At 49.7% G+C, this 12,372-nt stretch overlaps 1 protein-coding gene across 6 annotated transcripts in view; it reads right to left on the minus strand.

Annotated features, from left to right (window-relative positions):
* Positions 1-12,372, minus strand: part of HDAC4 (histone deacetylase 4) — a 182,966-nt gene that overhangs the window by 81,430 nt on the left and 89,164 nt on the right. For all 6 annotated transcript variants that reach the window (XM_066554063.1, XM_066554064.1, XM_066554062.1 and 3 more), the window contains one exon: positions 5,623-5,867. In XM_066554063.1, coding sequence (XP_066410160.1) covers positions 5,623-5,867 — 245 coding nt within the window. The remainder of the gene's footprint in view (positions 1-5,622; positions 5,868-12,372) is intronic.

Below are 12,372 nucleotides of genomic sequence, written 5' to 3' on the forward strand. Positions count from 1 at the left end.
AGATTTCCTGCAAGATTTTCACTCCCTGAAACCAAAGGAATGGCCCGGGAGTTTCATCCCGTGTCTCTGAACAAGAGGCTGATCCCTCGGATGTGTTACTATGTCTCACTCATCTTAGGAATTCATTCTGTCAAGGGAAAAAGAACAATTTCAGGATCACTGCACAGAAAACATCCTCACAAAGCTTCTTTCCCTGCTGCTGCTTCCCTGTCCATCCTGTCTGTGCTGGACACACATCCCAGCACTCCCTGTGCTAGGGATGCACACAGTCCTTTCTCAGAGGGTGGGAAAACTGGGAATGGGATTGCACAGCCACAGGTGAGGACTTCAGGCCCACAAGGAGCTGGGAGGCTCAGCTGGGAGGCTCAGCTGCCTCCCTGTGCTCTCATCCCACCACCAACGTGCGTCAGCATCCCTGAGAAGTTTCCTGTGGCTGTGGCTGTAAAACAGCCGGAGCTGGGAAGAGCCCTGCTCCAATCTGGGACACAGCACATGAAGCACATTCCCCACGACGTCCTTCCCTCCCTCCCTCCCTGTGAGCTCACGGCACCCGAGGCGCCTCTGGCCCTGCCAAAGCGCCCATCCTGCACCTCCTCCATCCAGCCCTTGACCAGAAGGGCAAAAGGAAAAGCTTTTGGTAACTTCCAGCTGATCTTGGCTGGGAATGAGTGACTCACAAAGGAAAAAATTCCCTGCCTGCTCCTCCGCGACCAAAGGTCAGGCAAAGCTCTCAGCGGGACCTGCGGAGAGGCTTTCCACCGTCTCACCCGAGAGCCAGACCCCTTATTCCATCTTGGTTTTGCTCAGGAAGGCAGATTTGAAGGCCATAAATATTGTCCCACATCTGGTGAATGCATGGAGGAGTGGAAAATCCACCTGGCTGAAAGTGAGTGGCTACGGAAGAGAGGAGCCGCCGTGGGTGCCTCCAGCCTCCAGCCTCTCCCTCAGTTCTTTCTGGAGGCAGGCCTGGGCAATCTGCAGAGCTGCTCTGCAGCTCTGATAGAAACAGCCTGCCCTGCTCTGTGCAGTGAAGCCTTCTAAAGGCTTGGCTTATTTTCTCCAAACATGTCAGGGTTTTCACAGAATCGCCCAGAACGCTTTGGGTTGGGAGGGACCTCAAAGCTCAGCCTATTCCAACCCCCTGCTGTGAGCAGGGATATCTCCCACTGGAGCAGTTTGCTCCAAGCCCCGTGCCTCATCACTAATTTCTTCCTAATACCCAATCTAAACTTACTCTGTTTCAGTTCAAAGCCATTCCCCCCTTCTTCCATCTCTCTCTCCATGCCTCTGTTTTCTCCCACTCCTCCCCTGTGCCAAGCTCTGTGTCCATTATAGAGCCCTTCCACAAATATTGTTTCATTCATTTCCTGGCTCTCTCCACCTTGCACCATCTTGGGGAATCTGGCACTTTTATGTGAAGGCCAAAACACAATGTCTATAAAAGCAAGGACTGGGACACGCTGGGGAAAGGATCACATGTTCAGGCAGTCATCGCCTTCTCCTCCTGCACTGGGTCAGATGATTAAAACTGAGCTGATGGAAGCAATTCCAAGCTCTGGAAAAAGCCAAAACTTCAGCTCTCCATAGGAAAAAGTTATCTACTGGGATAGAAAAACAGGCAATCATGCCAGCATTTTCCAGGCCAAACTTCACTCACTGAAGTGTTCCTCACATTCCTGCTTTGTTTGGGGGATGGCACGGAGGGGTGCTCAGCCCTACTCAGTTCCTGTCAAGTCAGACCAGTTCCTCTGTTCCCACCAACACAATGGCAGTAAAAGAAATAAAACAACCCCAAAGCATGACTACTCCTGTACTAGCAAAGGAGTCAACACTGGAAACAAAGGAGCTTTTGAAAGCTTCATCAGCTGGGAGAGCTGGGGGTGCTCACCTGGAGAGGAGAAAGCTCCAGGGACACCTCAGATCCCTTTCCAGGGCCTAAAGGGGCTCCAGGAGAGCTGGAGAGGGACTGGGGACAAGGCATGGAGGGACAGGACACAGGGAATGGCTCCCACTGCCAGAGGGCAGGGATAGATGGGAGATTGGGAATTAGGAATTGTTCCCTGGCAGGGTGGGCAGGCCCTGGCACAGGGTGCCCAGATCTGGCAGCTGGGGCTGCCCCTGGATCCCTGGGAGTACCCAAGGTCAGGCTGGACATTGGGGCTTGGAGCCACATGGGACAGTGGGAGGTGTCCCTGCCATGGCAGGAGGTTGGAATTAAATGATCCTTAGGGTCCCTGCCAACCCAAATCTTTCAGGGATTTTATGAAATAAATGCTTTGCACTGATTGATTAAAATGGTGGATGCCAGGCTATAGGGGAAAAAGCCAAAGTAATCAATTCTAGACAGCACGATATACACAGAACAGAGTAAATACAGAAATTCTTTCCCCTTCACTGAAGCAGTTTCCAAAGCAATTCTGGGTTTAACATTATCACAGAATCACAGAATGGTTTGGGTTGGGAGGGACCTCAAAGCTCACCCCATTCCCAACCCCTGCCATGGGGTGTTCATGCCTGTGTGCACATGGGATTAAAAAAAAAACAAAAACAAACAAACCAAAAAAACAAATAAATTTCTCCAAAAACACTTCTGCATCTTTACTCAGGACTGTTTCTATATCAAACTGCACAGCTCCAGTGCTTCACTTGCAGAAGATAAATGGGTTTTCTTTGCTTTAACATCCCCGCCCTGCTTTCTTCATGAGCTGGCCAGCTCTAAGTCCAAATTTAAAGTTATATATTTTAATTTTCTGGGCAAAATAATTGCTTCCCTGCACTCACAGACAGTGGACTTAACACAGTTGCCAGTTCTAAGAGTCACCTAAATGTGGCCTGACTCTGGCACCTAGAGACAAGCAGGATGTTTTCCCAGAGAAAATGCACCACCATCACACACTGGGGTAGTGTGTGAGGGGGACATTTTCTTTGTGAGGCATCACAGGGCTTATTTCAATGAGGGGCTGTTTGATTTTTAAAGCAACTCTGGTCCCACTGACACACTCACTACCCTCAGAGATCACCTTGCAGGCCACCCTTTGGTACAGGATTATACCATCCCTATTTTAAGGCTCTGATTTAGCCAAGCTTACACACAAGATGAAGAACTTCATTACCTAAAGGGCTGGATACACTGTGGCATCTCAAAATTCGAGCTCAGCTTCCTCCTTAGAGAGATTTTGAGCAGAGTCAGTCAAAGCTTTGACATAAATGAGAGCAAATATGTTCCTATCACCACTGCTTTGAGCTTGGCCATTAAATGGGAACAAGCATGTCTGATTTTTCATAGACAAATAACTACAGGCATGGACAATTACAAGGGAATAATGGAAATATTTGTCACAGGAATTCCCCATTCTTCCCCCACCTCAAGTGCTTGTGCCAGCCGTGGGCAAATGTGCAGCCACAGAAACATGGGGATATGTAAATGTTCCACACACACACCCAGAGATGCACACATTGTACATCCATATATAAATATATTCACACCCAGGCACTCCTCACCTCTGCCCTGGCCACAGCACAGAGGACTCACCAAGGCACAGGGATGTTTGCTATTAATCCAGCTTCAAACAGGGACACTTCTCACAAAGCCCAGCTCCTTTCTGTACTAAGAAGTCTGTAAATAACACCCCATTAACTTTTAATCCCATCTTCCCCACTCTGACATGCATCTTGTATTGAAATGAAAGTTATATAAGGTTGAATCGAGGTTGCTTTTAATATTACATTAAGGCTATTTACCATGTGCAGCACTAATCCCCCTTTGAAAAAAGGAGCCTATTACCAATTCGGAAAGCTTACGTTGCCATAGCAATAGTCCAGCACTGGGAAATATTTATATAATGTCTCATGTTTTCACTTGCAACAGCCATCTTCCACACTGGACTGCCCACTGACCCTGCCTGGTGTTTCCTCCCTGTCCCACGCAGGGCACAGCACCTGCCTGGTGCCTAACTCCCAAAATCTGAGCGTGTCCAGACCCACCTGCAGGCAGTGCCCCTGCACTCCCTGCTCCTGCAGCCCCACCACGGCCCACACGCTCAGCCTGCAGCTTGTGCTGATGGCAAACATCCAATGAGAAGTTCCTGTGCCACCACTCCCAAAATGTGTGAGCACAGGAGCAGGTAACCTCCTGCTAGGGTCAAATCCATTGAGGCATTTTCTGTGTCCAGGGAAGGGAACGGAGCTAGGAAGGGGCTTGTCCTGGATTGCCAGGCAAATTGTATTCTATTTGCCATCCGGATGGCAGCTGTCTTCTGTTAAATGGGCAGTTTTCCTTATCTCTTCCACAACCAATCCTCCCTCTGGGGAGACATCTGCTGATAACAGCTATGGAATGTCACTGCATGCCTGATAAGAACTACAGCATCCCATTGGGAGATGGGAGCCCAGAGGGAGGAGCCAAGCATTCCTACCTAGATATAATCTGGAGATTCTGGAACACCAGCACAGCTTCTGCACTGGATTTTCCAGAGGAACAGCAGCTGCCTCTTCCACTGGATCTTCAGAGGTTGACTGCACCTTTCTACAGGATCCCCGCTCCAGCAGAGCCACCCCTGACACTGCAGGAGGGCTGCAGCCACAATTCCAACTGGACTGCTGCCAACACCCTCACCCACAGGGTGTGAGGTTGTGTTCTGACTCTGTCAGTGTTGTTTTGTATTACTGCATCATTTATTTTATCGTTTTATTTTCTTCCCTACTAAAGAACTGTTATTCTTGCTCCCATATTTTGCCTGAGAGCCCCTTAATTTCAAATTTATAACAATTCAGAGGGAGGGGATTTATATTTTTCAATTTCAGGGGAGGCTCCTGCCTTCCTTAGCAGACACTTGGCTTTTCAAACCTAGACAGGGCTGCAGTCCTGTGATGGTGTTCACAGGGGTCCCAGGATGAGGGAAGTGACAAAGATCTGACTCCATGTTTCAGAAGGCTTGATTTATTATTTTATGATATATATTACATTAAAAATGGACTAAAAGAATAGGAGAAAGGATTTCATCAGAAGGCTGGCTAAGAATAGAATAGGAAAGAATGATAACAAAGGCTTGTGGCTCAGACTCTCTGTCTGAGCCAGCTGGGTTGTGATTGGCCATTAATTAGAAACATCTAACATGGGCCAATCACAGATCCACCTGTTGCATTCCACAGCAGCAGATAATCACTGTTTACATTTTGTTCCTGAGGCCTCTCAGCTTCTCAGGAGAAAAAATCCTAAGGAAAGGATTTTCCATAAAAGATGTCTGCGACACAGCCCCAAGAGAGGCTGAGGGAGCAGGGAAAGGGGCTCAGCCTGGAGAAAAGAAGGCTCAGGGTGACCTTCTGGCACCCTGAGAGGAGGGTGGAGAGCAAGGACAAGAGGAAACAGCCTCGAGCCATGCCAGGGAAAGTTTAGACTGGAGATCAGGGACAACATCTTCCCTAAAACAGTGGCCAGCTGTTGGAACAGGTTCCCCAGGGCAGTGGTAGACTCACCACACCTGGAATTGCTCAGAAGTTGTGTGGGACGCAGCGCCTGGAGACCGTGATGGCACTGCTGGGTTGGTGGTTGGAATGGATGATCCAGGAATGCCTTTCCAACCTCAACAATCCCCCAATCCCCTCGTCCCCGACCCCCCTTACCTTGATGTGCTCGTGCAGCTGCGCCTCGTGCTGCCGCGAGAGCTGCTCGTGCTGCCGCTGGAACTCTGCGATCAGGATCTGCCTCTGGATCTGCTGCTTCTGCTTGAGGGCCAGCAGCTCCTGCTGCAGCTGCTGCTCCCGCAGCGTGGGCTCCGTCACCGGCATGGAGAACTGGTGGTCCAGCCGCAGATCCATGGGCACCGAGCTGGGCGCCACTTGCAAGGGCAGGGCTGTGCTCACGTCAACTGCGGGGAGAGCACGAGAGCAGGGTCAGCGTGCTCCTCATCCAGCAAAGGATGGAGTAACCGTGGCCTGCATCAAGAGCAGCACCATAAAATTCACACCATTACCTTAGGGGGAACCAGGGACTACAGGAATTCAGGGATCAACAGGTTTTCCACCAGGCAGCACCTCCTATAAACCTGTGTGTTTGCGACAAGCAAAGAGCATCGTGTGTGACCCATCCGTGCCTCCCAAACACACACAGCTCTGTTCCACTCATCCAGCAACCACTGGAAATGAGGAGGATAAAGAGTAATCTGAGACTTCACAGAAAGGATTAATCCTGACTTGTCATGGATGAACTGATGGACTGCCGTGCTCAGGAACATGAGACTCTCCCTTTAAGAAACTCATGCAAAAACCACGATGTGTTGTTGTATAATAAATCCCAAACTGGTTTGCCTTGGGAGGGACCTCAAAGCTCCTCCAGTGTCACCCCTGCCATGGGCAGCGACACCTTCCACTGTCCCAGGCTGCTCCAAGCCCCATCCAGCCTGGCCTTGGACACTTCCAGGGATCCAGGGGCAGCCACAGCTGCTCTGGGCACCCTGGGCCAGGGCCTGCCCACCCTGCCAGGGAACAATTCCTAATTCCCAATATCCCACCTATCCTTGCCCTCTGGCAGTGACAAGCCACAACCCCCCTTTTGCAATCACTGAACACAGCTTGTTTCTCCTAAAAAAAAAAAAATTACTGCCACGCCATGAATGACTAAAAATCTTCTGAATTCCACCTGAGTGACAGTTCTGCCTTTCACGGGTATTCTGTATTAGCAACATTTGCTCACTCTCTCTCTCTCTCTCTCTCTATATCTCCGGGGCAATCCCTCAATAACTCTGCTGAGAGCTTTGAATGAACATCATTTACAGGATAACAAAGGCTAATCCCTCAGAAACACTGAGCTTCAGCAAAACTGGAAAATAAAAATGGGGATTTTTTTTTCTCCATATCCTCTGTCAGGACATTAATTTTATCCATCCCAGGGAGACAGTTTTCATAGGGTTTTTCTTCCCAAATATTCTCATGGAGCAGAGGTCCAGGAGCATGTTCACCCCTCCCTGCATCCAGCTCAGCCAGGGAGGAGGAGGAGGAGACTTTCTTTTTTTGATGGAAACATTTTCGGCAAAAGGTCACATTACTGGAAGTGTTGCTATTTTTCAACCCACAGGCTCTTCCCTCCACTTCCCTATTGTTTTCCTTCCTGTGGCCTTTTCTCTGCTCCCCTCTCTCCCCAGCAGGACCACAGTGAGATTCCTTGTCATGGATTGATTCCCAAGGCACAGCCAGGGATTTTGGGGAGAGCAGCACACTCTGACCCAGAGATAAGCACTCAAACTCACCTTAACACTGTGTTTGAGGTCTCTGGGGAGACCTCAGAGCCCCTGCCAGAGCCTAAAGGGGCTCCAGGAGAGCTGGAGAGGGACTGGGGACAAGGCATGGAGGGACAGGACAGGGGGGAATGGTTTTTAACTGATAGAGAGCACAGATAGATGGTATAATGGGAATTAGAAATTGTTCCCTGTGAGGGTGGGCAGGCCCTGGCACAGGGTGCCCAGAGCAGCTGGGGCTGCCCCTGGATCCCTGGCAATGTCCAAGGCCAGGCTGGACAGGGCTTGGAGCCACCTGGGACTGTGGAAGGTGTCCTTGCCCATGGGGGACTGGATGGGCTTTGAGGTCCCTCCAAGCCAAACCATTCTGGGATCCCATGTGTTCCCCTTGTCCTGTCCCTCCAGGCCTTGTCCCCAGTCCCTCTCCAGCTCACCTGGAGCCCCTTCAGGCACTGGAAGGGGCTCTGAGCTCTCCCTGAGCCTTCTCCTCTCCAGGCTGAACACCCCCAACCCTCCCAAGCATGCAAAACTCAACCCAGTTTCAGGCAGAAGGAACACCCTACCACTTGTGACTGTGCCTTGAGATCCATTCCTCCCACTTTACTCCCCAAAAAAGAGCCTTAAATCCCCATCCCCTGATGGAAAACAATCCTAAGAAAACTTGCCCAGTCTCCCATTTCCCATGCAATGGGAGTTCTCCCCCCACAGCTGCAAGGATGGGGACCACAATTCCCATTCAGGGCTGCGGCAGAGGCTGCGTCATCCCTGACTCTTGGCTATTTCAGGCTCCAAAATTCCCCTCTTTGCCTTGCCGGGAGCCGCTGACCCCAGAGCCCTGGCGAGCCCCAGCCAGCCCTCCCTGCTCAATGAACACAGCCCCACAACAAAAACCTGCCTGTGCTCCAGGAGTGTTTGATGGGACACTCGAAAATTGCTTTTCTAGGCCCTGCCTCCAGAAGGCACGAGCACAATCGGAGCCGTGACGTGAGCCAAGGCACAAAGACGACATTCAGGGCTGCCATGAGAAATGCCAAAGCCATGAATTAGGAGACAAGATCCTGATTATGAATAACAAACTATCTCACGGTCTCTCCCTGCTTTTATTTCTTCCCTGTAGGAACAGAAAACCACCAATCTTTAAATTTCTTCCCCCCCCCCCCCCCCCCACCCTTGGCATATAGGGAATTATTTTTTTCCTGTGGTCAAGTTAGCCTGATTTTAATTCCATGGTCATGTTACGATGATTTTTATACTAAGTTAGAACCATTCTGCTGGTGTTTCCCTTCCCAAATAAATAAGACATGGCTGTACATCAAAGCCTGCTTGCATGCTGCACGTTAATGAAGACCTAAAGCACTTCAGTCCCCCTCAGTTGCTGGTGGAGGTTGGAAATTTGACATCTCTCAGCTTGTCTAAAACACACTGAGGGGAATAACCCAAACACAGGGAAATGAAGTGACAATCTCTGACCTGAAAGCAAAGTGAACTTTCTACAAAAAGTATTTAATCATGGAATCACAGGATGGATTGGCTTGGCAGGAGCCTTAAAGTCATCCCATTCCACACCCTGCCATGGCAGGGACACCTTCCACTAGCCCAAGTTGCTCCAAGCCCCATCCAACCTGGGCACTGCCAGGGATCCAGGGGCAGCCACAGCTGCCAGATCTGGGCACCCTGTGCCAGGGCCTGCCCACCCTCACAAGGAACAATTCCTGATTCCCAATCTCCCATCCATCCCTGCCCTCTGGCAGTGGGAGCCATTCCCTGTGTCCTGTCCCTCCATCCCTTGTCCCCAGTCCCTCTCCAGCTCTCCTGGAGCCCCTTTAGGCCCTGCCAGGGGCTCTGAGGTGTCCCTGGAGCCTTCTCCTCTCCAGGTGAGCACCCCCAGCTCTCCCAGCCTGGCTCCACTGCAAAAATTAAAAACATTTCACATAAAGACATTACATTTCACATAAGACATTATCAGGGGACTTTGTATGTGTAGATTCTCCCACACTCCAAAATGGAAAATACCTTCTCCATAAGTCCCAAGTGTTTTGGAAGGGATTAGGGGAAGGTGACACTCTAAACCTGTGAATACACTTTTCAATAAAACTAACAGTAGTAATTGAATTTTCTTCCCCTTCTCTGTAACAGCATTTTCATGCTGGTCTTTAAAGGATGGAAATACAGGTTTGAGTCCTGAAAGCACATTAAAATGTTAAATCAAAAATTCAGTATGAGATGCACCAAACGAGTATTTAAATTCAAACCTTGTTTCAGCATAACCTTTACTTAAGGTTAATTTAAAAAATATTCACAGAATCCCAGAACCACAGAGGGGTTTTGTTGGAAGAGACCTTAAAGACCATCACATCCCAGCCCCCTGCCATGAGCAGGGACACTTTCCACGGGACACAAAACTGAAGGATTTTTATATCAAATGCTGTGGCCAAAATTACTCTTTCCTTTCTTTTTTTTTTTTTCCTTGATCTTATACTTTTTTTTTAATTAAATTTAAGCAGCACAGAAAACTGCCTCTCACATTTGAAATCCAACATCACCTTCAAAGGGAAAGTGCAGGAAATGCTTTCCCTGAGCTCTCTCTCCCTCTGGCACAGAGCGAGTCCCGCTGAACACAAACAGCTCCTTCCCAGCTCCTCTTTCTTCAACAATTCCCTTTGGAGAAGGGAAAGATATCCCATCAACCTCCCCAAACCTGCTGCAAAACCCCGGGGAAGGAGAGTCTGCTCAAGGCTGGAGGAAGAAATCAGCTCCCAGGACACATCCCACCTGCCCATGACAGAGCAAGGCTGGAAGATTCCCAAAATCCCAAGAAAAGAGCATTCCAACCTCTTCTAGTGACTCCCCAGTGCCTGGTGCCCTCCCAAATCACTGCCCTCCAGGAATGAAATGTTCCTGGTGGTTGACACTCCCCAGCCAGGGCTTTCCAGTGCCCATGGACTCAGCTTCTCCCTCTCTCCCATCCTTTCCTGGCTGGGTTTTTTTTTTCCCAGCTAATGAGTTTGCTTTTTAATTACTGCTGTGCCAGCCGTGCCCTCGGGCCAGGCTCTGCCAGGAGCAGCACGTCAGCCTTTGAGCACCCACAAAAAGCAAACACAAAGCCAGAGGATGTGCTCAGGATCCCAAACTCCTAGCTGCTGCCATCAGATCATCCCCATCCTGCTGAACCACCCAGTGGGATGCTGAGGAAGTGTGAGCATGGATCTCCCCCTCTCAGCATTATTTCCAGCTCTTTCATCCCCAGGGAAAAGCAAAAAAATCCTGTGTTTATTCCCTGACTTTATTCCTCAGGGTTGTCCTCGGTGTCCAGCAACAGTTTTGGATTTTTAAATAATTCCCTGTGTTTTGAAAGACATTTAAACACCAAGTTGCTGCTGGCAGGAATGCCTTGGGCATATGGGGAGCGTGACGCCGGCTCTGAATCCTCAAATGCTGTTCCTATAACCCATCACCCCAGTTTTCCTTCAGAACCAGCCTGCAAAGGGAGGTGAACAGCTACTGCTGACTCTGAGCACAGCCAAGGGAGCACTTGAGGTAGTTTATTCTGGCAGGAAGATGTGTGCCAGTCGAGCATCACTGGATTATTGTGAATTAAATCCATCCCCCCTCCTGGCAGTGGCTGGAGTGCCGGGATCCCCTCTGACCCAGGGATCCTTTTCCAGCGGGGCTCCCCTTCCCCAAATTGCTAAAACCCCCCAAAACACAGCGAGATGGTGAGATCAGAGCTATAAATAGCACTGAGCTGCTGCAGTATCTGACTGCAGTGCTGGATAAAAGCAGTAGATTTTGTGGGGAAGCGGAACGAAGCCGTGGCACAGCACCCTCGGGGCTGGCTCCATCTCCACACATCCCACCTAGAAGGACAAATTAATAGGAGAGGGGGGAACAACATGTTACCAGCTTCACTCAATTCTGAGTTTTTATTCTCTAGATAAGATTGTGCCAAGCTGGACTAGAGGAACCCCAAACTTGTCCAAGAGCAGGTGGTGGGAGCAGGTCGCAGGTCACAGGTCACGGCAGGGCAGCTCCAGGACACCAACATCGCACCAAGCATCACGTGGGGGCAGGATGAGGGCACAGTCCTACCCCTCCGTGGATCCACACCAAATTAAAGAACTATCACAGATTTATGGAATGGCCTGGGTTGGAAGGAGCCTTAAAGATCATCTGGTTCCAAACCCTTGCTGGATGGGACAGCGGGAGGAAACAGTTCCTTCTGTTTCACTCAATTCTTACCTCTGTTACCCCATTTGCATGGACCAGAATCCCAGGGAGGGTATTCTGGGCTGGAATTAGCCAACAAGCTTGAGCACCACAGCCCAGATGGGCGAAAGGCAGGTCAGCACCCAGCAGTGCTCAGGAATTTTGGGACAGCCCAGGTGGGTGGCTGCAAAGGCAGCCTGGATCCTGTCTGGGAGCACAAGCTGGGAGTAAACAGCAGCAGAGGTTTCCTACGAGCTCCACGCACGCTGCAGCTCGGCGAGGGCTGGAGTCACTCCCTGCTCAGGGAATATTTCCTGCTCTGTGAATGGGAACTGAAATTAATCATCCCATCAGCCATGGAAACACGTCGTGAGGCAGCACTCCGCAGGCAACAGATGGAGCTTTAAATGTCACTCACTCATTCATTGCAAGGAAACTTCTCCCTGATTACTATCGAGACCTGGAGACAGAAACAGGGTGCAGAATTCTGGATTTCTACATATCCAGCTCTCCTGAGCCTAATTCCTGCCCTGAACAGACCTCATTAGCATTTCTTAGGAACCTACACAGAAATTTTATTCATGACGATACGGAAGCCAAAACTTGAAGAGCAGACCACTTATCCTACTGTCTCCATCATAGATTTAAAGCATTAAAAAATGTCTCTTCACTTGAAGAAAAAGAAAACCCACCAAGCTACATCCACAAAAGACAGAAAACAACATTTTCCAGTCACATTTTCCAGTGTTTGCAAGGAATCTCAGAATGGCTTGGCCTAGAATGGATCTCATTCCAACCCCTCTCGCCTCAGAGCAGGACATCAGAGTTTGGAAAATTATAAACTCCCATGGATAAATATCCAGGGGTATTTCCTTAATGAAAACATGGAGAGTTCAAGGCCAGCACCAAAGCCTTGATGGCACAGGCGTCTCCA

The sequence above is a fragment of the Molothrus aeneus genome, chromosome 7 (assembly GCF_037042795.1).
Source record: "Molothrus aeneus isolate 106 chromosome 7, BPBGC_Maene_1.0, whole genome shotgun sequence".
Lineage (NCBI taxonomy): Eukaryota > Metazoa > Chordata > Aves > Passeriformes > Icteridae > Molothrus > Molothrus aeneus.